Here is a 25,647-nt window from a genome sequence, read left to right on the forward strand (position 1 = left end):
CAGATCCAAAACAATGCACTTTTTATCGGGGGCATCAACATGTTTCGTTTGGATCCCTATCTTGGTCGTGGTGGCCACACAAATGCTCCTTATTGGCACCGTTTCGTCCTTGAACATGACCAATGCCTATCTGAACCACAAATGCTTACCCAAACAAGGAAAATACAAGCCGGGAAGTTGGCATGAGAGACAACTCGAAAAAATCATAGAGTCCATTGCAAGCGGTGATGGTTTTACCCACGGTTACGACATGATGTCCCTTAGTACGGATTCTGAATACGTCGGTGTTACCAACCAGTGCCGCGGCGACTCCTTGGGGTCCAAGTGCCGGTCCTGCTTCGCCACCGCCATCGCAGGGGTAACACCATTTCATTATAAATTATTTGTCACATACTACATATTATTACATGTATAAATATGTGCATACACACATACATGCCAGTTTTGGTTACATCTTAGAGATAAATGTATAGTAGACAATAAAAACTATATCTTATATGTAAATTAGTCCATGCAACGTGGATCTTGGTTATGGCGCTAATACGAAAAATGTATACGACAGCTTCGTAGGAGATGTCCGCGGTATAAAGGGGCAATAATATGGTACGACCAATGTACTCTCGAGATTTCTACATTCGATACCCAAGGAAAGATCGAGAAAGATAATGAAGTATGTCTGTCCAACGCGAAGAAAATGAAGGTAGATTCGTTCATAGAGAAGTGGATGACTTTCCTCGAGAAGCTGGTAGGTTTAGCCATCGAAGATAAGTATCTGTATGCGGCGAGCGATACAAGATTTGGGACGAAAAAGTTGTACGGGATGATGCAGTGTAGAAATGACTTGTATAACAATACTTGTGGCAAATGTGTTGGACATTTAGCTGTTAAATTTCAAGATTGCTGGAATGGTAAACAAGGAGCTAGAGTTTTGGGTAGTAGCTGTAACTTTAGGTTTGAGCTTTACCCTTTTGTAAGTAGTACCAAGTCCGGTCCTAATATGAAAATCTGAGGCAATATCAAATTCTTTTACTTCTTGTTTTTCTTATTTTTTTCCCGTAGAATTATTTTTATTTATACGAATTTTTTTTTATTTGTGTAGAAAAAACAATATAATGTAGTTTTGTATATTTTTATCACGCTTTAGAAACATATACTAGAAATGACTTCTCTTCTTTTGCTATTGTTTGAGACTTTGAGTTAAAACTCAGTGTCTCAAGATCTTGTTTTAGAAGTATATATCAAATTATCAATATTTGTTTTTTTTTCTTTTAATCTAGAAACATACAAACCCAACCTCAAATAGTAGACGAGAAGTTCTATATTTTCTTTTTGGTAAAAGAGAAATCTTATATTATTTTTGACCAATCTCATAAACAGAGAATCCTGTGACCAGAGAAAATAATAATTCCCTCATGTCAGGTCGTCACCGTACATATCGTGTGATTGTAAGAGTTTGAACTCAGTCACACCTTTGAACTTTTACTTTTTCTTCGGCCTTCTTGTCGCCGCAAATACTAAATTTCCTCTCCTGTCCGTTACAAACTCTATAATCTATTAGAAACTTCCTTGGTTAAAAGATATCCAAATTGCTCCTAGTTTCCTACATACACATCAAAGCCTCAACAATTCATCTAAAAAAAGAAACATCGAAAACAATGTACTTTTTATCCTTTGTATCAAAAGGCCTTGTTTCGGTACCTATCTTGGCAATGATGGCCACACAAGTGCTCCTTATACGTAGCGTTTCGTCTTTGAACATGACGAATTCGTATCTTAACCACAAATGCTTGGTCAGTCAAGGAAAATACAAGCCGGGAAGTGTGCATGAGAAAAACCTCGAAGCTATTATCCATTCCATCTCGGTCGGTGAAAATGTTATTAGCGGCTATGACATGATGTCCTTTGGGGAAGGTCAAGATCTGGTCTGCGTCATTCTCCAATGTCGTGGTGACTCCTACGGGTCCAAGTGCCGCTCCTGCTTTGCCTCAGCCATGGCCGGGGTAACGCCACTTCAATATTATTTATCAGCTGCCGCATAATAACTATGTATCAATTGCGCATACACACACATACTAGTTTTGGTTACATCTTACTATCTTAGCATAATAAAATATACAGTAGACAAGATAAACTATATATTATGTAAATTAGTCCATGCGATGATCGATGATATTAGTTTTGGCGTTAATATGCAAAACGTATGTGACAGCTTCGTAGGAGATGTCCGAGAGATAAAGGGGGAATAATATGGTTCGACCAATGTCTTATCGAGATTTCTTCGACAGATACTGTAGGACAGCTCAATTACGATGACAGTTTATGTATGTCTAACGCGAAGAACGCGGGAGATGATCCGTTTTCTTTCATAATGAAGTGGGATACTCTCTTCGACAACTTGACAACTATAGCCATCACTGAGAAAAACAAAAACTTAAAAGAGGCCACCAAGCCGGCGCTGTACGGGGCTGGGGAGAAGAGGCTCGGGAGGAAGAGAAAGATGTACGGAATGGTTCAATGTACGGATGACTTATCTATCAAGGCTTGTAACGAGTGTCTGGTGCATAGTATCTTGCAGTTTCAAAATTGCTGGAAAAGTGGTAAACGAGGAGCGAGAGTTTTGGGTAGAAGCTGTAACTTTAGGTATGAGCTTTACCCTTTTGTTAACGCCAAGACTGGTCCTAATTCTTATTTGAAGAGTTAAAGCAATTTGAAAAAAACTACGGCCAATTAGATTTTTGTTTTCTGTTTTGTTGATGTTGTTGTAAATTATCAATTTTTATTTTACATGAATTGATTATTTAATTTTTATAGAAAGTCATATGAAGTAACTTAGGGGGTGTTATTGGTTTGTGAGTTATATGGAGTTTTAATGACTTTAGATGTTAGGTAGAATCTGTTGTTATTCAATCAAGATTTTACAAAACTCTTTTAAAGTTTGGTGTTATTAGTTATTGATTTGTAAAGAGTCATTCAAAATCTTCATAAATATGGGGTTATTGGATACAGAGTTTTATAAAGTCATTAAAAGTTCTGTGTTATTCAATTAAAACAAAAGAATCTCTGATTGTTAATAAATTAAAATTTTATGTTATTGGTTTATGATTTTAAACACTCTTCTTTACAAAATAAAGTCATGAAAAGTATCTTAGAAATACAGAGATTGTTTGAGAGACTTTACAAGACTTTTAAAAAACTAATCAACAAGATTATATAAAACTCTCAACGAATCCTTTAAAATCATATAATCTATGATTTTAGTAGAGTCATCTAAATTCTTTATAAGTTAGAATCCAATAACACCCACTTAAATAAATAAAATTATCCGAAAAGTTACTTTTTTTTTCTTTTTTGGGACACATTCATGTTGGTGGAGTGCGTGCTTATCAAAACTTGCTTTAATGCTAATTTAGGGTATTCTTAGCATAATAACATATTCAAATATATCAACATTGTCATTTATTGCTAGTGCCTAGTGGTAATAACAAAAAAAAATATTTGGCAAAAGAAAATTAATTATAATTTAAGATGCTGATAAAAAAAAATTGGAAAAAGAAATTGGACAAAATCAAGTTTGTTTTGAAACATGTTAAGTAAAATGTATCAAAATGTTGACAAAATTTTTTTTTATCAAAATTTTCTTCATTAAATTAATAAATGCTAATTAGATGAAAAGTGAAAATCAGGATCTGATCATGTTTGACCGAAACAAAAGAATCTTCTAAGTTCTAATTATACAATTTATAACATTCCTTCATTTCAGGTGGTCACTATATAATTGTGTGATTGTGAGAGTTTGAACTCAGTCACACCTTTGAACTTTTTACTCTTTCGTCGGACCTTTGTCACCGCAAATACAAACTTCTCTCTCATGTCCGTTACAAACTCTAATCATTTATCCTAGAAACTGAATTTTTTCAATAGGAATTTCGTAAAAGGTAACTAAAAAATCCAAAACAATGTACTCTACATTCTCTTTATCAAAACACCTCGTTTCGGTCCTTGTCTTGGCCGTGGTAGCCATACAAGTGCTCCTTATGCGCACCGTTTCGTCCATGAATATGACCAATGCGTATCTGAATCACAAATGTTTAGTTAGTCAAGGGAAATACAAGCCGGGAAGTTTGCAAGAGAAAGACTTTAATCATATCATCAAAACCTTGTCGAATGAGTCATATGCTTTTCGTACTGGTTACACCATGATGGGCTTTGGTGATGAACCTGATATGGTCTCCGTCACCTACCAGTGTCGTGGCGACTCTTACGGAAATAAATGCCGTTCCTGCTTTGCCACCGCCCAGTCTGAGGTATCGTCAGTTAAATATTATTAGTTAGCCGTCACATTCACATCATAACCTGTATAGATACGTCAGTTTTGGTTACATTATTCTTAAGAGAAGAAATATCTTATATGCAAATCAGTCCATGCAATGTTGATATAGATCGTTGATATGCAAAATGTATGTGACAGCTTCGTAAGAGATGTCCGAGAGACAAGGGGGCAATAATATGGTACGATCACTGCCTTGTCTATTTTTCCTCGTTCGATACTACAGGGCAGATCAATTATGATGATGGTTTCTGTCTGACGAGCGCGAAGAATGTGAGCGGCGATCGGAACTCTTTTGAGGAGACGTTTTTGACTCTCATCGGTGATTTGACAAAAGTAGCTGTTACTAAAAAACAAAAAAACATAAAAAGTTACGACAAGCCGGCGCTGTACGCGGCAGGAGAAAAGAGGATCGGGAAGAATAAGATGTATGTAATGGTGCAGTGTAGGCTTGACTTAACTGTTAAGGGTTGTAAGGAGTGTTTGTCACATATGGTCGTGCATTATCAAGATTGCTATAAAAATAAACAAGGAGCAAGAGTTTTTGGTGGGAGCTGTAGCTTTAGGTTTGAGCTTTACCCTTTTGTTAATCCTAAGACTAGTCCTAACTAATCGAAGTTGTCAATTCATTATTTTTTTTGGTTAACTTTGACTATTTATTATTTTATTTTATTTGCATGATGTAATTGAAATAAATTTATATTAGGGATTTTAGGAAACTATTCTAAATTAGTTTTTGATTTTATTTTTACTAATAATCTAACATTACTCTAAAGTGATAGAAAATAAGCAAGGAAACCATAAATTTGGATCCGTTTAACTAATGTTATCGTAAAAAAAAGGCTCATAAATTAAATATTGTATACTATGTTAGAAAAATAGAACATTTCTATATTTAGTCATGGTAATTAGCTGAAATGATTGATGATATAAAGAACAAAAACTGATTAAGAATGTTCATACAAAAAAAAAAGATTAAGAATGTAAGCAGAATGAGACTTAGACTAAGTCCCAGAACTTCAACCTACATTTTCTCCACCAAAAAAAAAAAAAAAGATAAAAACCCAATTCTTCGACTATCTAGTAAAGTTGCCCATTGTTCACTTCAGCATCAGAAAGTACTCGGAAGAACAAAAATGTCAAAATGGCTTGTAAAATTGCCTATTTTATTATACTTAATTAAGAATTAGAACAAAATAATAAATACTTAAAAAATAAATTAAAGTGGTATGACTATTTATAATTAACTAGTGGATTTGTACATACTAATATTTCCAGTTAACTTATCTTATATTATTCCAAGCCATTCCACCAATTTGTAGTTGCCTGTTATAGCAGACAGACACATATTTTTATATGTGCTTCAACAACAACAAAAAAAACAAAGAATCTCGTAATTATAGAAATCAATTGCTCCTTCATTTCAGGTCGTTATCGTACAATCGTGTGATTGTAATTGTTTGAACTCAGTCACATCTTCGTGCTTTTACTTTGTCGTCGGTCCTTTTGTTGCCACAAAGTTTCTCCGAGTCTCCTACATACATATAACAGTCTCAACGCTAAAAACATAATAAGTTCTTATTAAGAGCACTCCTTTTAGAAAGAAAAAAAACACAATAAATCGAAAAGAATGCATTCTTCATACTATGTATCAAAACGTCTCATTCTCTTCCCTATCTTGGTCGTGGCAGCCACACAACTCCTCCTTTTACGCAGCGTTTCTTCACTGAACCTTACCAATGCGTATCTTCAGCACAAATGCTTAATCAGCCAAAGGAAATATAAACGGGGAAGCGACTATGAGAAAGCCCTCAAAGATATCGTTGAAAGCTATTCCGTAAAACCTAAAGATTCATATGGTTTTCGTACCGGTTTCGGCCAGACGGCTTATGGTAAAGAACCTCATATCGTCGCCAGCACCTTCCAGTGCCGTATCGACTCTCGTGGTCCCAAGTGCGCTTCCTGCGTTGCAACGGCCAGTTCTGAGGTACCATCACTCCAGTACGTATTACTAATAAAGCTGTCACATAATGTATAAATATGCGTACATACACACACTCACACATTGTTATTTTTTGGTTAGATCTGACATAAAAACATGAATTAAACAAGACAAATTATATTTTATATGTAAATCATACATGTGGTGTTGATAATGATTATGACGTTGATATGCGAAATGTATATGACAGCTTCTTCGTAAGAGATGTCCGAGAAATAAAGGGGCACTAATATGGTACGACCAATGTCTTGTGGAGTTTTCTTCATTCGATACCATGGGACGGATCAATTACGATGACAACTTCTGTCTGCCCAGCGCGAAGAACATGAGTGGTGATTCAATCTCTTTTGAAGATAGGGTGTTTCTCCTCAGCAATCTGACAACTTTAGCCGTCACTAAAATAGATGATAAAATAGAAGGTATCAAGAAGCCGGTGCTATACGCGGCCGGGGAGAAGAGAATCGGGAGGAAGAATCTGTACGCGATGGTACAGTGTTCGGCTGACTTATCTGATAGGGGTTGTGACGCCTGTCTGACACATTATATGATGCATTTTCAAGAATGCTGGAAACATAAACAAGGAGTAAGAGTTTTGAGTAGAAGTTGTAGCTTTAGGTATGAGCTTTACCCTTTTATTAACCCCAAGAGTCCTTACTATACCAAGTTCTAAAGTATTGAATGTGTTTTATTATTTATATAACTTTGAATTTGCCCTTAATTATAGTGAATTTATTATATTATTTAGCAAAAAATAATAATCATTATGATGTAGTTTGTGTATATTTCTATTACACTTAAACGATTCAAGATAATTATATTTGGAAACTTTTCAGTGTAAAATTTTAAATTATTATATGAAAGTAATATATCGAAAAATTTGATAGAAAAAAAAAATATAATATGATGAGAAATAGAAAATATGTATATTGAATCATGGTATTTAGTTGAAATGATTGATAATAAATAATATAAACATGAAAAAAAAAATATATAAACATGAGTAAGAAAGTAACGTTACTCTTCTCAAACATGTTTACCAAATAGCAGAGTAAGACTTAGACTAAGTCCCAGAACTTCATCCCACATTTTCTCCAAACAATAAAGAACAACAACTGTTTGACTAGTAAAGTTGCTCATTGTTTACAACAGCATCAGAAAGTAATCGGAAGAAGAAGAACAAACACGTTAAAAATGGCTTGTAAATATTGCCCGTTTTGTTCTACTTAAGAATTAGAACGATATAAGAATACTTGAAAAAACAAATACAAATTATATGAATAATTAAGTATCCTGTGTATTAGTACATAAAATTAGTAAACAGACTTGTAGCTAGCTAGTTAGCATATATATATATATATATATATATATATATATATATATATAATTAGATGAATTCTCAAAATCGGAATAGATCATGTTCGAGAAAAAAAAAGAAAAACAAAGGAATCTTGTAATAATAGAAAACAACTCCTTCATTTCAGGTCATAATCGTACAATCGTGTGATTGTAATTTGTTTGAACTCAGTCACAAACCATGGAGCTATTACTTTTACTTTTTCGTCGGCCCTCTTGTTGCCACAAAGTTACTCCGAGTATCATACATAAATATCAGTCTCAACGCTCCTTTAGGGAAAAAACAAATAAATCCAAAACAATGCATTCTTCATCCTCTGAATCAAAACGCCTCGTTCTATTCCCTATCTTGGTCGTTGCGGCCACACAACTTCTCCTCTTACAGAGCGTTTCTTCACTAAACCTTACCAATGCGTATCTGCACCACAAATGTTTAGACAGAGAAGGGAAATACAAGCCGGGAAGCAAGTACGAGAACGCCCTCACTAAAATCATCAAAGGCTTTTCGGAAGATTCTGAAGGTTTTCGTACCGGTTGGAGAATGACCGCCTGGGGTAAAGAACCTAATATGACCGCCATCACCTACTTTTGTCGTACCGACTCTCGCGGTCCCAAATGCCGCTCTTGCGTTGCCACCGCTAGTTCTGAGGTAACAACATCACTTCAGTATACTTATAAGCTGTCACATAATGTATAAATATGCATGCACGCACACACACATGACGTTTTTGGTTAGATCTGATAGTATCAATTAAACAAGAGACACTCTCTTATATGTAAATGAGTCCTTGCAATGTTGATATTGATTGTAGTGTTAATATGCAAAGTGTATATGACAGCTTCTTCATAAAAGATGTCCAAGACATAGGGGGGCAGTAATATGGTACGACCAATGTGTTGTGGATTTTTCTACGTTCATGACTGTGGGAATGATCAATTATGATGACAACTTCTGTATGTCCAGCGCGAAGAACCTTAGCGACGATTCAATTTCTTTTACAGATAGGTTGTTTCTCCTCGACAATCTGACAAAATTAGCCATCACTGAAATAGATAAAGCAATCAAAGAGGCCAAAATGCCGGTGCTGTACGCGGCCGGGGAGAAGAGATTCGGTAAGACGAATCTGTACGGAATGGTGCAGTGTTCGGGTGGCTTAAGTATTAAGGGTTGTGAGGAGTGTATGACATATTATATGGTGCATTTTCAAAAATGCTGGAAACGTAAACAAGGAGTAAGAGTTTTGAGTGCAACCTGTAACTTTAGGTATGAGCTTTACCCTTTTATAAGCCCCAAGAGTCCTTACTATACCAAGTTTTTAAAGTAATTTGAATGTGTTTTTTAAAAACTTTGAATAACCCTTTATCTCTTATATCATATGATGTAGTTTGAGTATATTTCTATTACACTTTATGTAAACAGTTCTAGATAATTAACTTTTGAAAGTTTTAGGTGTAAATTTCTATATTATTCTATGAAAGTAATAGAAAATAATCAAGGAAACCATATATAAAAGAGGAAAATTTCATTAAAAATATTAAAAGATCATAATTTGCATATTTAACCATGGTAAGTTTGATGACATGAATAAAACCATATAAAAAATTGAAAATAGAACGTTACAGCAGAAAAATAAATACATGTATTGAAACCTCGTGCATGTACGTCAACATCCGTTCGTTAATAATACAGAATAAATATTGCATCAATATATAATTAATGCAAATGAGACAAAACTTAAAGTTGGAATCTTACTATATTTTACAGAAAAAAAAAAACACAAAGAATCTTGTAAATTAATAATGGTCGGAAACGTATGAATCGTGTGATTGTAAAAGTCAAGAAGACTCAGTCACACCTTTGAACCTTTACTTTTTCATCGGCCCTTCTGTCGCCGCAATTACCTAATGCCAACTTCCAACTTCTCTCTACTGTCCATTACATTACAAACTGAAAACATTTTTTCTCAAACATTATTTGATCAATCTAATTTTGTTTTAAGTTAAACCAAAAATTGAAAACTACAGAAAAATAAAAAAATCATCTCCACTTATCCAAATTCCTCTATATAGACATCCTTGTTTACGTTTCATCTAAGATTTTTTTTCTTTTTCTTTTTTTGTAATAAATCCAAAGCAATGTACTTTTCATCATCTTCTATCAACAATTTTGCCGTGGTGGCCATACACTTGCTTCTTATACACAGCGTTTCGTCCTTGAACATTACAAATGTGTATCTTCGCCACAAATGTATCGTCGGTGAAGGGAAATATAAGCGAGGAAGTGAATACGAGAAAAACCTCAATACACTCATCCAATCTACCTCAGCAGGAAATTTTCGCAGCGGCTATGATCAGGTCTCCCATGGTAAAGGTCCCCACTCCGTTACCTTCATGTACCAATGCCGTGGCGACTCCTACGGGCCAAGGTGCCGCTCCTGCTACACCACCGCCCTCTCGGCGGTAACGTCACTTTAATATTATTGATTACTTTTCACATATTTCACACACACATCTAAAGTTTAGTTACATCTTAAAAATAGAAACTATATGTTATACCTCAAATAGGTGCAGTGTTGTAATTGATTGTTGTGTCAATATGCAAATTTTCTTCGTAGCTTCGTAAGAGATGTCCGAGAAACAAAGGGAGAATAATATGGTACGACCAATGTCTTATAGAGATTTCATCCATCCTTAACAAGGGAAAGATCGATTACGACAACAACTTCTGTATGTCCAACACAAAAAACGCCACCGGATCGTCGTTGGAGTTTAAACAGAAAATGGTCGATTTCCTACTAAATCTCGGGATGAAAGCTACTAGTGAAGACAACATGGATGAGAACAACCAGGCTTTGCTTTATGCAACAGGAGAGGAAAGAGTTGGGACGACGAAGCTGTATGCAATGGTGCAGTGTTCGAAAAATTTATGGTTGAAGACTTGCTATGCGTGTTTGGAATGGATTATCCTCAAGGAATCTGATTGCTGCGACGGTAAATTAGGAGGGAGAGTTTTCAGTACGACCTGTAACTATAGATATGAGCTTTACCCTTTTCTTGAACAGACCGTTTGATGAGAGCTCTCGCATATACATAAATATGTATATGCATGTATGTTTTTGTTGTGTTGTGTTTGAATAAACATTTTGAAGGAATACAAATCTTTTTTTTGTCTGTGTTTTTTTTTCGTTTGTGGTTTGTTTTGTATAAACATACGTTTAGAGCGGCATGTGAATTTTGACTTACAGATAAAACATTTAAACAAATTTTTTGGGGAGTTCGTACGTCCAAAGTTTTCACAGGCAGTACGTGACACACGTAAATTTGCATATATTATATATTAGTTCTTTTAGTTTTTATTTTATGTAATGGCTTCTAGCTACATCCAATTTTAAATGTGTGAATTTGTTCTTTTGACGTTGCTAGCTAGTAATGTAAACAGAACAACAGAAGTACTACTTCCAAAATTTCACAAGATGAAAAAAGTGTTCTCAACTAGTTGAAGAACTTCAATGACCGGCCATGGGTGAAAATTAAAGAAAAGGTGCATCTCACATCAGTGAAATGTTTTTTACGATGACACGTCATTAGTAGATACTTCTAGACAAAGTTGTCGGCGAAGAGACTTCCTAATAAAAAGAGTCTTAGACCATCAATAATGACAGTTTTAGTAAGATGAAATTGGCAAAAAACTCCATTGTCAGTCTCACAGAGTTTTGTTGACGAAAGCTATAAACTATAAATACTGGACAAAGATGTGGAACAAAAATTTGTTTACTACTCTAGTCAGAAAGTTGAAGAGTTAGAATTATGATGAATTCAAAAAGAGTTAATCAAATAAATACTAATATATTAATATTTGTTTTTTATTGTTGTAAAATCTTGAGTTAATTTGAGCATACAAATTTAAAGGGTAATCCTGACTATTCCAAAATAGATTATTCTAGGTCTAATGTTGCAAATATATACCTATAGAATCAATTCAATAAGCCTTTACTTTCGTGTCTCTCAAGAGATTTAAACTAGAAAAAAAAAGTTAAATAAAAATAAAATAAAAAGAATCAGAAAAAACTTTGAAATTTGACCTTTTCATTGGTCCCTCCTCTTCTCTCGCCGCAAATACCAAGTCTCAAGACTCTCAACGGCCAACACCTCCGAGTGTCCGCTACTGATTAAAAACATTTATTTCAGAAACTAAATTAATTAACTGAAGTTTGTATAAGGAAACTAAACATACAAGAAACTAAATTTCTAATATTTACCAATTTCTGTTTTACACCATCTCCACTCAATATCTAAAAATTAAATCATCCCAACTCCGGAGAAATTACTAAATTCCAAAACAATGTATTTATCATCCTCTGTCCCTATCTTTGCCATAGTGGCCGTACAATTGTTCTTTATACGGAGTGTTTTTTCCTTGAACCAGACCAATGCGTATCTAAACCATAATTGCATCAACGAACAAGGAACATACATGCCGGGGAGTCCATACGATAAAAACCTCAACAGTCTCATCAGTACTATCTCTAATTTAAATTATAACTTTGGTTTTGTCTACTCCTCCAACGGTGACGCTCCCAACGCTGTCTTCATTAAGCTACAGTGCCGGGGAGACTCCTACTTCTCCAAATGCCGTTCTTGCCTTGCAACAGCCAAGTCCGAGGTAAAGTTATTTCAACATTATTGATTAACTATCACATATTTACATAAATAAATGCTCATACACGTCGCCTTTTGTTTAGTGATTATGATATTTTTTTACTGGGTCAATATAATTTACATGTTACACTAGTATAGAATTATAAGATTTATAATTAGTTGTCAGTGCAATATTGTTATTGATTTTGGTGTCTACATATATATTACAGATTAGTAGGAGATGTCCGAAAAACAAGGGGACAATAATATGGTATGATCACTGTGTTCTTGAGATCTCTCCAAGCGATACCTTTGACAAGATTGATTACGAGAACAGTTTCGATATGTACAATGCTAAGGATGTAAAAAGTGATCTTGAGGCGTTCAACAAGAATACATGGGATCTACTTAATGAGTTGAAGGAGAAAGCCAACAAAAAGAGCAAGAAGGACTTCATGTTTGCGGCAGGGGAGAAGAGCCTTGGGACGAAAAAGTTGTATGCGATGGTGCAGTGTACAAAGGACTTGACACCTAACAATTGCAATGTGTGCTTAAAATGGATTATGGGGAAGCTTCCTAAATGTTGCAAGGGTAAAGAAGGAGGAAGAGTTTTGAGTACGAGTTGTAATTTTAGGTATGAGCTGTACCCTTTTCTCATGATTTGAAGACCATTAGAAAAAGAAAACAAATCTTTTGTTAGAGGGTTTCGTTCGGATGGTGTTACAAAGTGAAAGATGTGGAATTTTGCAGCTCTCTACTAACAAAGCTATTATATTGTAATGTAATTGTTGAATATATGGAACTATCGAAGTACATTTATTTTTACCAACGTTGATCCTATAATCTGCATTTTGTTGTTTTTGTTGTTGAATTGTTTGTTTTCCAATGTTTTACTAATTTTCTACGCTCTTCCGTTTTTAGATTGACATTTTTTGAAGTGTAAATGACTAACGAATATAATAAAAATAGAGAGTTTACATTTAATTATACAGTTAGTTGAATTATTGTCAACAATAAAAAACCAAAAAAACATATAGTATTCACAAATTTTAAGAACTATTACATTATCAACAAGCTGTTGAATACAATAAAAATAAAAGAGAAGAATGGTTTATCATGTATTTTGTAGTCCAATACTTAAATTCATAAATTATTACTTTAAATTTCACATCTATTTTGGTTGTAAAACGTTTTCTATAAAAATATTTTAGTTAAGAAAATAGCGTTATGAACTTTACATTGACAGTAGAAGAAGCTGCAAATTGGAATCTCTATATCCAAGTTTAACTTAACCAAATATATAAAGAACCTTGAATATATTTATTACCTTCTTATTTATATTAACTTAACCAAAAGGGTATTTTTGCAATAGAAGAAGCTGCAAAATACGTTGTCAAAACTATATTTATTACCTGCATATCGCATAATTCTAAGGGCATCTCCAACAAGGGATGCTTAACAAGGGTGTTAACAAAAAGAAAAATGTAAAATAGAAAAAAAATAAGAAAGAGAAAATAGAAAGACTCTAAAAGTGCTATTTTAAAGAACGGATGCTAACACTATTTCTCTGACAAAGTATACATGTATCTTTGTGAATGGTCCAATTTTATTAAAAAATTAAATCATAATAATATAATTAAAATATTATTAATTTTTTTTTTTAGCATCTCTAACATAGTATAACCGTTGGAGATGACCTAGGGTATTTAAATTAGACGAACCTTTTTCGACAAAACAATATTTTTTGACAATCCTTCGAACATTGACTATTTCATCGGTTCTCCTCTTCCCACGCCACAAATACCAAGTCTCAACTCCTAACTCCGCTCTCTTGTCCATTACAAACTAAAAACGTTTCTTTTATTTTATTTTGTAAAAATATCCAAAAAGATGATTAGAAAAAAATATATTAAAATCATCTCTACTTAATATCCATAATCCCTTGAATCTCCTATAAACATCTCTCAACTCCTTCACAAATTATTTAGACAAACATCGACTATTTCGGGACAAAAAATATAAAATTCCAAAACTATGTCTCCATCGTCCGTAACAAAACGCCTTGTTTCGATCTTTGCCATGATTGCCATACAATTAGTCTTTTCACACAGTGTTATGTCTCTGAATCAAACCAATTCGCTGAACCAAACTAATGCTTATTTGCACCATACATGCATCAACGGTCAAGGGACATACAAACCAGGGAGTCCATACGAGGAAAACCTAAACCGCGTCATTCGTGCTATCTCTATCTCAATTTCTAACTATGGTTTCGTCCATGGCTCCAATGGTGATGCTCCCAATAAAGTTTTCGGAAAGCTCCAGTGCCGGGGGGACTCCAATGAGTCCAAGTGCCGCTCTTGCCTCGACACTGCCTTCTCCGAGGTGAGGTCATTGGAAAATTGTTAACTTTAATGGATTTTCAGCTCAATACTAATTCGTAATATATGTTCCATATAAATTTGTTATATGGCTTGCAAGTTTTCTATGTGTGATCTTAACACATTTTTTTTGAGATGATAATTTTTATCGGATAGACCCTAGTACCTCACTGATTAGTTATGAATGAAATAATTTTATTTATAACACTTAATTGCATCTCGATATATACACATAATAGTTACATGATGATTGTGATACTCTACTACGGTGGTTTGGTTTAGATCATAATACTGATTAGCATTTTAGCACTTGAACAAAAAAAACTATTTACATATTAATTGGTTAGTGTAATATTATTCTTGGTTTGGGTTTAACTATTTATATATAATTTGACAGATTCGTAGTAAATGTCCGAACAACAAAGGGGGAATAATATGGTACGACAACTGTCTTCTCGAGATTTCTCCAATCAACTCTTTAGGCAAGATTGATTACCAGAATACTTTCTATATGTACAACGAGAATGATGTGAATGGCGATACAAATTCGTTCAACAAGAATTCAAGGGCTCTCCTCTACAGGCTAAAAGAAAAAGCTACTAGTAAAGAAAACAATAATGGCAAGCAAGACTTACCGCAAAACGGGGAAAATAGGCTCATCAGAATGAAGAAGTTGTATGCGGCAGGGGAGGGAAGTCTCGGCAAGATGAAGTTGTATGCAATGGTGCAGTGTACGAAGGATTTATCCATTAAAAATTGCAATGTGTGTTTGAACTGGATTATGGCGAAACTTCCCACATGCTGCAATAATAAACAAGGAGGAAGAGTTTTGAGTACGAGCTGTAATTTTAGGTATGAGCTTTACCCTTTTGTAAAGAATTGAGACTATATGATGAGAAGCTCCACATGTATATTTTGTCTATTTTGTCCGATAACGTGTTTTGCGCGAATTGAAAGTTATAGTACCCTCTGTGCTTTGTTTTATATAACACAGTACTTCTTTATGCTACTTAATGGTAAAATAAATGTGGACCGAGTGTACAATTTCTACAGCCTTCATCGAATATAAAAAAAATCCTTCAAAAAAACATGTAGCTATTGATTTTTTCTTCTCAGCTAACTAGTTTTGGTCAATTAAATCTAATCCAGTGTTATTCATTATAATCAACTCGTAGGCAAGAAGATAACTAACACCACTTCACTATGATTTTTGTGTGTTTGGTCGTTAATCTTGATTTGCAAATCAGTAGCAAGTGAGAAATCCATGTTTTCTCGAGTCAAGACACATTCTTTTTCAAAGATAATATTGCAAGGTTTATTTGTTCCACATTTACGAGTGGCTTTACACAATCTTTCCCGATCAATCATTTTCTATATAGAAAGTATAGTAAACTACATGTTATGAATATTGTGCAAGAGTTATAGAAAGGTGATTAAATTTTTTTCGCTTGAGAGATATACATGTACTTCTTGACAATGACCATATTATACGATCATTAGGAAATATAACTTTGACTTTTTCACTGGTCCTCCTCTCCCCTCGCCGCAAATACCAAGTCTTAAGCCCCCCCCAACTTCTCTCTCTCGTATCCATTACCGACAATAAACGTTCATGCTAAGCACTGAAATAAGCAATCAAATTAAGAAATCAATAATCTCTTCTATTAGTTATCAAATAAAATTTTAAAAATACATTGCCGCTAAGTATCCGATTTCATCGAACTTCTATATAAGCTTCCCGACTTCTTCACAATATATATTACAAAGCAAACTCCTCCATCTAGTAAACAAAACAAAACCTAAAAAAGAATGTATTCATCCTTTGTATCGAAACACCTCTTTTCGATCCCTATCTTGGCTGTGGTGGCCATGCAACTCTCTTTTGTTGAGAGTGTTTTGTCTCTAAACCAGACAAATGAATATCTACACCACATATGCCTTAATCGTCAAGGGACATACAAGTCAGGTAGTAAATACGAGAGAGACCTTAATAATCTCATCCAAATTATCTCTATCTCAGTTTTAGGCAACGTTGTCGTCTTTAGTGGTGACTATGCCCCCTACATAAAGCTCCAGTGCCGGGGGGACTCCTCCACATCCACGTGCCGCTCTTGCCTTGACACCGCCTTTTCTGGGGTAACGTCATTTGATTTTATATATATCAGTCATATGTCACGCACTTACATATATAAAGCACGCACACATGTACGTACACTAGTTTTGGTTACATCTTAGCATCCTGATACTATATTGGGATGGTCTGATTGAGATAATATTGACTGGCATTTTAACGCGATATATAGTACCAAAAAAGACCATATGTATATAGTATCAAAGAAACCAACAGTTCTTGATCTTGATTGTGTATATATGACAGATAAGTAGGAGATGTCCGAAGAACAGAGGAAAAATAATATGGTACGACAACTGTGTTCTCACAATATTAACGTCTCGTACCTATGGAGAAATAGATTACCAGAACAATTTCTATATTTCAAACTCAAAGGATGTGAGCGGTGATACAAAGTCATTCAACGAGAAGAGGAGGGCTCTCCTCTATACGCTGAAGGATAAAGCAAGTAGTAAAGAAAATGTTCCAAACACGAAAAATTACTTGTATGCGACAGGGGAGGAAAGTTTCGGGAAGATGAAATTGTACGGAATGATGCAGTGTACACAAGACTTATCCATTAAAAACTGTAGTGTGTGTTTGAACTGGATTCTGGCGAAGCTTCCCAAATGCTGCAACGGTAAACAAGGATGCAGATTTTTAAGTACAAGTTGTAATTTTAGGTATGAGCTTTACCCCTTTGTAAAACTTACAACTATCTAACGTAGAGGCTAATTGATGATATGCATATATTTTTTGAATAACCTTGTTTACTTAGAAATATCCTTTAAATGTAATTTACTCTTTGTGATTTATATTGTATAACACACTCTTTAGTGGATTATAACCCCACACAAAGTTTGGATTAAGTCCGCAACTCTGTCCCTGAATCATTTCTTTCTATGATATGTAAGAGAGCTGGCGAGAAGAGAATAACCAGTGTAAACTCCGATCTTGTAGTGATGTTTTTAGCCTTAACGAGCTTGATGAGCATGTTCAAAAATTGTCCTTCATCTGCTGATGTTGTCATTGTGTTCCTGTTTGATTTGTTCCATTGAGTATTATTATATATGGATATAAGAAACAAATGGATACACACTTGTCTTCAATATTCACAAAATCCTCCACTCTTTTACTACAATTTTAATTCTCTACTCAATGAGTTATGTACACAATAATACAGAACTAATTGCATTATAATTGTACCATGAAACTAATTGCATTATAAGACCAATTTTGTTGCGTTGTTTTTGTTCTAAAACGAAATTTTCTTATTTTGTTTTTTGGAAAAATAATAATTTAGAATTAACATACAAACCCTTGAACATTTGAATCTTCACATACTGAAATTCAGCGTTGAGTAATTTTATATTTTAAAGAGTTTTAACTTTTTGACTTTTCATTGGTCCTCCTCTCCTCTCGCCGAAGATACCAAGTCTTAACCCCGAACTCATCTCTCCTGTCCGTTAGATTATAGACATTTATCCTGAAAAGAAACGGAAATGAGCAATCAGATTTTGTGTTACGTAACCATATAAACATAAATAGTACAACTCTTTCTAATAATTATGAAATAAATTTTAAACACATTTTCTGTAAGTATCTGAGATCCCTTGATCAGTGTCTTATATAAACACTCCAACTCTAAGATTGATCTAATGAAATAAAAATAGCCTTCTCCGGACAAATTATCAACATAGAACACAATGTCTTCATCCTCTGTCTCAAAATCTCTCCTTTCGGTCTACGTCTTAGCCATGGTAGCTATGCAACTCCCTCTTATGCACAGTGTTTTGTCCCTAAACGAGACCAATGCGTATCTAAACCACGTATGCATCAAGAGTGAAGGAACAGCCAAGGGGAGTTCGTACGAAGGAGCTGTTAAACGTCTTGTAAATTTTATGACCACCCAACTAAGCTACGGATTTGTCAACGGCGCGGGTGGTGATGGTCCGACTAATATCTATGCCAAGATCCAGTGCCGGCCCGATGCCTCTGAATCCATATGCCGCTCTTGCATCAATACCGCATTATCTGATGTAACATCGATCATTTCAGTATTGTCAATTTAGCTATTATACATGATTACATATATAAAACTTTGTGACTATATATTATGACAGCTCCGTAGGAAATGTCCGAACAACAAAGGGAGAATAATATGGTACGACAACTGTCTTCTCGACATTTCTTCGATCTTTAGCTTAGGTGAAATCGATTATAGGTACATATTTTACATGTACAACGCGAAGGATGTGAGCAGCAATAAAATAGCGTTCAACAAGAACACGAAGGAGCTCCTCTGTGAGCTGAAGGAGAAAGCAATTAATAAAAAAGAACTGCCATACAGGAGAGACTACCTGTATGCGGCGGGTGCTGAAAATCTCGGAACAACGAAATTGTATGCAATGGTACAATGTACAAAGGACTTATCGGCATTTAATTGTAGTGTGTGTTTGGATGGGATTATGGAAAAGCTTCCCAAATGCTGCAATGGTAAACAAGGAGGAAGAGTTTTGAGTCCCAGCTGTGGCTTTAGATACGAGCTTTACCCTTTTGTAAGAACTTAGACCTTTTATGGAAGCAATATATTGATGTATATTTCCTGTTTTTGAATGAGTTTTTTTGTGCAAATAAAATCAAAATTTATGTGATTCATTTTCTATAATTTTGGGTTTTTTTTGGAATAGATGCTATTTTTTTTAATTTATTTTAATGGTATTGGGCTTTACTTTTACGGCTTATATAAAATAATGATATATTTTTTAGTATGTTTGTAATTATTAACTCAGAAAAATAAAGAAAAAACCCGCTAGAAAGTTATTCGCTCATATTTGGATGTTAACACTTTAAATATTTTAGTCACTAATTACAATACTCATTACAGAAGAAGAGTATTCATTATATGAAGAAAGAATAATTACCTAAAAATATCAGTCAATGATAAAAATCTACAACTTATACAACATTCCAACAACAATATCAAAAGTACAATTTCCGTATCATCAACTTGTAATAATTTAAAAAAAAAAAAAAAAAACTTGTAATAATTCTTTGATTTCTCATTTTATGATAAATCTACGTATAGATGTTAAAAAAGAAGTACAACTGTAGAAGAAGATAAATCTATATATGTTTTAGATTGTTGACAAATACAAATACGAATTTCTCATACCAAATGCAAATTTTCATAGTTTAGTTTGTAATTCCTCAAACTATCTATTTAGAATTTTATATATATTTTCTCAAGAATATACATTCCAAGTCCCAAAGTTTGAGGATTTAAATGACGACTTTGTATTTTCTGTTGGAATCCAATCTATTTTAAGAAAAAGAGTCTTGTCATTACATAACTACGTATCGTGCGACTCTAAGAGATTAAAATAGGAAAAACATTCGAACTTTGACTATTTCATCGACGCTCTTTTGTCGGCGAAAATACCAAGTCTCAACGTCCAACATCTCTTTCTTTTCTTACACAAACATGTGTTATAAGGTCAAAACTTCCACCAATCCTGATTATTATAAAATTATGAAATATATTAGTTCCTCTTAAGATTCAACATCCCTCATAATCAAGTAACATTCGAAATCCTCAAGGATTCACTTCATAATAAATAAATAAAAGTAACCTTTCAGAAAATATCAAGAAACCCAAAAAATGTCTTCAAATATTTTAGGTACGGTCCCTATCTTGGTCGTTGTGACCATACAACTTCTCCTTCTACGCAACGTTTCTTCCCAGAATGTTACCAATGAGTATTTGAACCACAATTGCAACAACACCCAAGGTAGATACAGGGCGGGGAGTGTGTTCGATAAGAACCTTCAGCAAGTTCTCCGTAACATATCTAACCACGATCTTAGCTTTGGTTACTCCTACTCCTCCAATGTTGTGGCTTACAAAGTCAGCAAGGATCCTAACATCGTCTTCGTTTTGCTCCAGTGCCGGGGTGACTCCTTTGGGCCCAAGTGCCACTCCTGCCTCAAAATAGCTCTCTCGGGGGTAATTTCACTTCACAGTCACATAATTACATGAATATAAATGCGCAAACATACATGCAATCATGGTTAAATTGTAGCGGTAACTATATAAAATATCTATGTGAATTATTATGTGTGAATTAAATTATTATATGTGAATTAGTCCATGCAATGTTGTTCTTGACTGGTGTCTAATAAATGTATATATTTGACAGCTTCGTGAGAGATGTCCGGGAAACAGAGGAGCTTCGATATGGTACGAGCAGTGTCTTTTGGAGATTTCTTCGGTCGATACTGAGGGGAGGATCCATTACAAAAGTATGTACTATATGTCAAACCCGACCAACGTGACTCACGATCCGAAACACTTCGAAGATAAGAGGAGGGATCTCCTCCACAAATTAATGTTGGATGCCACCAAGGATAGCAAGGAAAATGACGGGAAGGGACCATTTTATGCAGTGGGTGAGATGATGATTGGAAGAAATAAAATGTATGCAATGGTGCAGTGTACGCAAGACTTATGGCAGAACGGTTGCCATGCCTGTCAAGAATGGATTGCTTCTAAGTATGGAGAGTTCTTCTACCGTAAACCAGGAGGTAGAGTTTATGGTAGGAGTTGTAGCTTTAGGTATGAGCTTTACCCTTTTCTTAGAAGGTAAAAGATTGTGAAATGTTTAAATAAGTACAATGGGCGGATAAAAAAGCTTTTCCTCTTTGTGGTTAGTTTTTTTATAATACACGTCCTAGTTAACTACTTGTTTGATTTTATTTCTTTCTTGAAAGAAAAGATAAAAAAACTCAAGAGAATTTAAGCAATATGGTTTGGAGAATTCTTTTAACGTTTCTATTTGTGGTCTGTAACGTACACATTCAAAATTGTATGCTGTTATTAGCATTAATGTAATAGTTTCAATCCAAGGTCATGTTCAAGAAGCAGATCACTTCACTTTTTGACATCATCGGATGAACATATTAGGCTTGTAATTATTGATGTTATTTTAGAAAAAAGAACCAAACTAGCACGTAAATCTGTGTTAATAACTAGACTAGCTCATCCAAATTTGGTAGGCTAAACTAGCTAAAAAACTTAAGTAAATGACAAAAACCCATATAGTTTTTTTTTAATTACGTAACTGCCATTACTATTTTTTTTTTTTACTTAGTACATATTCACGATAGATTGTATAGTTACTTGGCCTTAAATCAACACCATAACTCTATCACAACTATGACTTTTTATTGAAAAAATAACGAAACTAGCACATAAATGTGTATTAATAACTAGACTAGCCCTTCAAAATTTGTTAGAACTAAAATAGCTCAAAAATTTAAGTAAATGACAAAAGGCCATATGGTTTTTTTTTGTATTACATAACTGCCATTATAATTTTTTCTTTACAAAAATTTAAATATAATATTAAAACCCAAGAAAAGAAAACTAAACCTAATTACAATACAAAAAAAAAAAATGATTCTTTGCTCTCAAAGTTCAGCCGCCGAGAAAAAAGAGAGAGGTTTGTGTGGTGCCTCCTTCTATGGTGGAGATGACTGAAGAAGAAGAGCAGCTTCGTTTTCACTTTCAGAATCTTCCCAGGTATGTTCTTGCTTTTTTTTTTTTTCTTCTTTTGAAATTATCCAGATTTGGGTTCTTAATTCGATTCGATTATATGAAGATACTGGTACCCAACCCTTCACCACTTTTCTCTTCTCTTTTGGCATTAGAAAAAGCCATTTATTAACGGTAAGAGAAATTTCTGACTAGATTCGTTTTAATCTTCAAAATCTGAGTTTTTGTTGGTTTTTTTATTGCTTTGTTTCCAAATGATTTGAGTGTAGGCAGTATTAAATTCAAGGTTCAACTTGAACATGAGTAGTGTTTCAAAGAGGAAAGACAAATCTGGTGAATATAGCCAAGCTATGGGGAAATGGGTACGTTTGGTTCATTAGATATCACAATCTAGTTTTATATTCCTCTTTCTTCTTGATTAGTTATTTCCATCTGCCCAAGGAGTCCTAAACTTTTTTGGCTGTTTATTGGCTTACTCGACTTGCTTGTTGTTGTCCTTAAACTATGCACTTCAGTCACTGATTAATTGTTGTGTGTTTTCATTTCAGCTCTAACTTACTGTGACAGAGTTAGGAAAATGTGATTGCAGGACACTATGCATATCCTTTTCAATAAGAAACTCTAAACTTTACTTTGGTTTTGGTTTTAATATGTGAGATTAGGAAAAAGGCATGTTATGACTGAGACGATTGAGAATCATATCCCAGGAGGTGAAGAAGAACGCAGCAGTACGGCTCTTGTCACTGTACGATGAGATAAGGCCAGCCATTAAAGAGCATGAAAGAGATGGCCAAGACTGGCAACAAGTGTGGCGGAGAAATGGATACAAGCAAGCTGTAATAAACATAGAGTTTGATCTATAATCTAGTGTAATTAAGAATTCATTCTTTATTTAATTAAAAAAGTGGGGAAAGTAATTTATTTTGAATTTTTTTACTATATAATTCTTATTCAATTTACACAGCTATTCATATATTCAACTTTCAAAATTTGATATATTTTTCTAATCAATTCTTAATCATAGTATTATATTTTAACTATAACAGTAATTATTACTGATTTATTACAATGCTAGTGGCATTTATCTACTCATTCAAATAAAACTAGCCATCTTATTTATGGGGTTTGTTATGAGATTATTGGCAATATATAATGAAAGAGTTAATTTTATTCTGAAGATAGTCAAATGCATACCAAATATATATAAATATCTCAAGGTTGCAATTATAATAAGAAATCTCCGTTAACATGTACACAACCATATCATCTTTAATAAAAAAATGTTACAATTTACACACCTGCTTGAGAAACACATCAATACTCAACACATAATTTTTTTGGAGTTTCAATAAATCTGGTTGATTTTAGCCAAATTCTAAAGAGTTTTGCACATGGAGATTAACTTCGAATGTCAAGCCATCAATTGCAATGAATTCTTTGCAATTAGATCTTTACAGAGACTCATACCTAAAATTCTATCTCCATCTAGTTCATCAGAAAATTGCCTCAAACACCCCATGGCCATTTATTTTTCAATTTATACTTAGTACATATTCATGATGGGTTGTGTAGTTACTTGGCCTTAAATCAACACCATAACTCTATCACAACAATACTAGAGTTATAATAATATTGTAAGTCTGTCGTCATTGCTAGGTTTTAAATGTAATATAAAATATTTGTAAGGGGCAAATTTTGCCTCATGGTTCGCCCTAACTAAACCCTAGTTCAAATTTTCTTTCCTTAACTCCACCGTACAAGTTTGTATTGTGATGATAGAGATTCGATATACAACTCTATCATCAGGCACTAACTCTATCAAATTTACGCTATTCTAGTCAGCGTAACTCTATCATCACTACAAGTAAATCTACCATAACGTGGACAAGTCTACCATCAAGTGTGAGAGCTCACAAATACTGTTTTGGCCACTATAATTCTACCACCACTGCAGTTAAGTCTGCTGTCTAACTCTATCATCCTGTTAACTCTCCCGCCACTATCATCAACTCTGTCAGGAAACTATATCGCTCCCATAACTCTAACTATCTTTTGGTCCTAAATCTACCGCCAGTACCATTAGTCCATTACCCTATTTGATAACTCTATAGTTGAGCCAACTCTACCGCCATTACAAGTAACTATACTAGGTAACTCTGTCATTTCAATCAATCTACCACCACTACAAGTATCTCTAACTTACAAATCTGTGTAATATCACACTCTCTACTACAAAACTCTATAATCCTCCTTAAGTCTACCATAACTAAATTGGTAGATTTATCGGTTGGCGTGAGTTTTTTCCACCAAAATATGCTCTCTCTCTCCGACGTGGAATTTCTTTTTAATGGCATCGACCGTAATTACGTTTATTCCTGCAACTGGTTCAGAAGGACAAAACAGCCATTTTTCATATTGTTTCTCTCCCATCCAAATCAGTAATAAACAACAATTTAAGAGTTAGTTTCGCAATCCGCCCCTTTTTATTTCTTTTCATTTTCTTACATTTTTTTATTTTTATATCTATTTTTATGCGAAGCTACGTATACCACTTTGGTCCAAAACATTTCTAAAATTTTCTTTTTTTTTAATTGACTCTTTCAAACAAAAGTTGTTCCAATAATAAAATAAAAAAGTTTGTTCCCACTATTATTCATTGTTGAAGCGTACACAAATGTACATCACTAGTTTTTTTTTACGTTACAATTTCATTTTTTAAACAATATCATTTAATTAATTTTTTTTTTTTATTCTGTTTGAAAAATGTTATTATTGTTTATAACTAATTATTTTAAATTTTTGATAGATATTCTTTATAACTAATTCATCTTTCTACAGCAAACTCAGTACATCAATAAAACTAATTTTTTTGAAGTTGAGTTTGAGTTACAATGTGTTATGCTTGAATTACGAATTTGAGTTATGTCCTTTGTAAAATTGCTAACTCAAAAGATTATGCAACATCATGGAAAATTCTATGAGGTAGAGTTGAAGTATCCATTCATTTCATTTTTTTTTTAAAAACTTATTATTTATTAAAAAAGAAATTTCAGTTATTAATACAAGAATTTATTTATCTTCTGTTTCTATTTAATTCATATATCAATAAAACAATTACTTTTACTATTTTATTTTATTTAATATTTTGTTCTTAAATATTTTCATAAACTACTTATATGTTGCCAAATTATTAATTTTATTTTTATTTGAAATGAAAATAGATATAGATCTAAATATGATATATAAGACCGTAAATATTAGGGACGTATTTTTTTTTTTAAT

At 33.8% G+C, this 25,647-nt stretch overlaps 11 protein-coding genes and 1 long non-coding RNA gene across 13 annotated transcripts; all 12 read left to right on the plus strand.

Annotated features, from left to right (window-relative positions):
- The first annotated feature begins 13 nt into the window (after positions 1 to 13).
- LOC17891203 (putative cysteine-rich repeat secretory protein 16) lies at positions 14 to 1,009 on the plus strand. Its single transcript, XM_006299793.1, has 2 exons — positions 14 to 358; positions 563 to 1,009. Exons 1-2 carry the CDS (start codon positions 14 to 16, stop codon positions 1,007 to 1,009), a joined length of 792 nt encoding a protein of 263 aa, XP_006299855.1.
- Positions 1,010 to 1,655: 646 nt separating this feature from the next.
- LOC17890810 (putative cysteine-rich repeat secretory protein 17) lies at positions 1,656 to 2,701 on the plus strand. The gene is made up of 2 exons (XM_006299223.1): positions 1,656 to 2,000; positions 2,210 to 2,701. Exons 1-2 carry the CDS (start codon positions 1,656 to 1,658, stop codon positions 2,699 to 2,701), a joined length of 837 nt encoding a protein of 278 aa, XP_006299285.1.
- Positions 2,702 to 3,956: 1,255 nt separating this feature from the next.
- On the plus strand, positions 3,957 to 4,939 carry LOC17892362 (cysteine-rich repeat secretory protein 18). Its single transcript, XM_006298960.1, has 2 exons — positions 3,957 to 4,304; positions 4,469 to 4,939. The coding sequence occupies exons 1-2, from the start codon at positions 3,957 to 3,959 to the stop codon at positions 4,937 to 4,939; spliced, it is 819 nt and encodes a 272-aa protein (XP_006299022.1).
- Positions 4,940 to 5,948: 1,009 nt separating this feature from the next.
- Positions 5,949 to 6,999, plus strand: LOC17893990 (cysteine-rich repeat secretory protein 18). The gene is made up of 2 exons (XM_006298918.2): positions 5,949 to 6,314; positions 6,520 to 6,999. Exons 1-2 carry the CDS (start codon positions 5,958 to 5,960, stop codon positions 6,997 to 6,999), a joined length of 837 nt encoding a protein of 278 aa, XP_006298980.1. The 5' UTR covers positions 5,949 to 5,957.
- Positions 7,000 to 7,974: 975 nt separating this feature from the next.
- Positions 7,975 to 9,007, plus strand: LOC17892456 (cysteine-rich repeat secretory protein 18). Its single transcript, XM_006299071.2, has 2 exons — positions 7,975 to 8,331; positions 8,522 to 9,007. The coding sequence occupies exons 1-2, from the start codon at positions 7,984 to 7,986 to the stop codon at positions 9,005 to 9,007; spliced, it is 834 nt and encodes a 277-aa protein (XP_006299133.1). The 5' UTR covers positions 7,975 to 7,983.
- Positions 9,008 to 9,818: 811 nt separating this feature from the next.
- On the plus strand, positions 9,819 to 10,753 carry LOC17891121 (putative cysteine-rich repeat secretory protein 20). Its single transcript, XM_006299199.1, has 2 exons — positions 9,819 to 10,142; positions 10,298 to 10,753. The coding sequence occupies exons 1-2, from the start codon at positions 9,819 to 9,821 to the stop codon at positions 10,751 to 10,753; spliced, it is 780 nt and encodes a 259-aa protein (XP_006299261.1).
- A 584-nt stretch (positions 10,754 to 11,337) lies between these two features.
- On the plus strand, positions 11,338 to 12,985 carry LOC111831452 (putative cysteine-rich repeat secretory protein 21). The gene is made up of 3 exons (XM_023785583.1): positions 11,338 to 11,349; positions 12,004 to 12,345; positions 12,551 to 12,985. The coding sequence occupies exons 1-3, from the start codon at positions 11,338 to 11,340 to the stop codon at positions 12,983 to 12,985; spliced, it is 789 nt and encodes a 262-aa protein (XP_023641351.1).
- Positions 12,986 to 14,354: 1,369 nt separating this feature from the next.
- On the plus strand, positions 14,355 to 15,584 carry LOC17891317 (putative cysteine-rich repeat secretory protein 22). The gene is made up of 2 exons (XM_006299249.1): positions 14,355 to 14,705; positions 15,099 to 15,584. Exons 1-2 carry the CDS (start codon positions 14,355 to 14,357, stop codon positions 15,582 to 15,584), a joined length of 837 nt encoding a protein of 278 aa, XP_006299311.1.
- A 926-nt stretch (positions 15,585 to 16,510) lies between these two features.
- LOC17892953 (putative cysteine-rich repeat secretory protein 23) lies at positions 16,511 to 17,534 on the plus strand. Its single transcript, XM_006299594.2, is given in 4 exon segments — positions 16,511 to 16,837; positions 17,079 to 17,142; positions 17,145 to 17,197; positions 17,199 to 17,534. Coding segments are annotated over 4 exon segments (780 nt in total).
- A 983-nt stretch (positions 17,535 to 18,517) lies between these two features.
- LOC17893731 (putative cysteine-rich repeat secretory protein 25) lies at positions 18,518 to 19,381 on the plus strand. The gene is made up of 2 exons (XM_006299266.1): positions 18,518 to 18,850; positions 18,935 to 19,381. Exons 1-2 carry the CDS (start codon positions 18,518 to 18,520, stop codon positions 19,379 to 19,381), a joined length of 780 nt encoding a protein of 259 aa, XP_006299328.1.
- A 1,091-nt stretch (positions 19,382 to 20,472) lies between these two features.
- Positions 20,473 to 21,523, plus strand: LOC17892894 (cysteine-rich repeat secretory protein 26). The gene is made up of 2 exons (XM_006299131.2): positions 20,473 to 20,817; positions 21,011 to 21,523. Exons 1-2 carry the CDS (start codon positions 20,473 to 20,475, stop codon positions 21,455 to 21,457), a joined length of 792 nt encoding a protein of 263 aa, XP_006299193.1. The 3' UTR covers positions 21,458 to 21,523.
- A 752-nt stretch (positions 21,524 to 22,275) lies between these two features.
- LOC17891505 lies at positions 22,276 to 23,293 on the plus strand. Of its 2 annotated transcripts, none has more exons than XR_002834732.1 (3): positions 22,276 to 22,539; positions 22,635 to 22,727; positions 22,914 to 23,293. It is a non-coding gene; the product is annotated as an uncharacterized LOC17891505 (long non-coding RNA). The 2 variants fall into 2 exon arrangements; XR_002834731.1 differs by having other exon boundaries at positions 23,028 to 23,293.
- The last annotated feature ends 2,354 nt before the right edge of the window (positions 23,294 to 25,647 follow it).

The sequence above is a fragment of the Capsella rubella genome, unplaced genomic scaffold (genome assembly GCF_000375325.1).
Source record: "Capsella rubella cultivar Monte Gargano unplaced genomic scaffold, Caprub1_0 scaffold_3, whole genome shotgun sequence".
In the NCBI taxonomy this organism is placed as follows: Eukaryota; Viridiplantae; Streptophyta; class Magnoliopsida; order Brassicales; family Brassicaceae; genus Capsella; species Capsella rubella.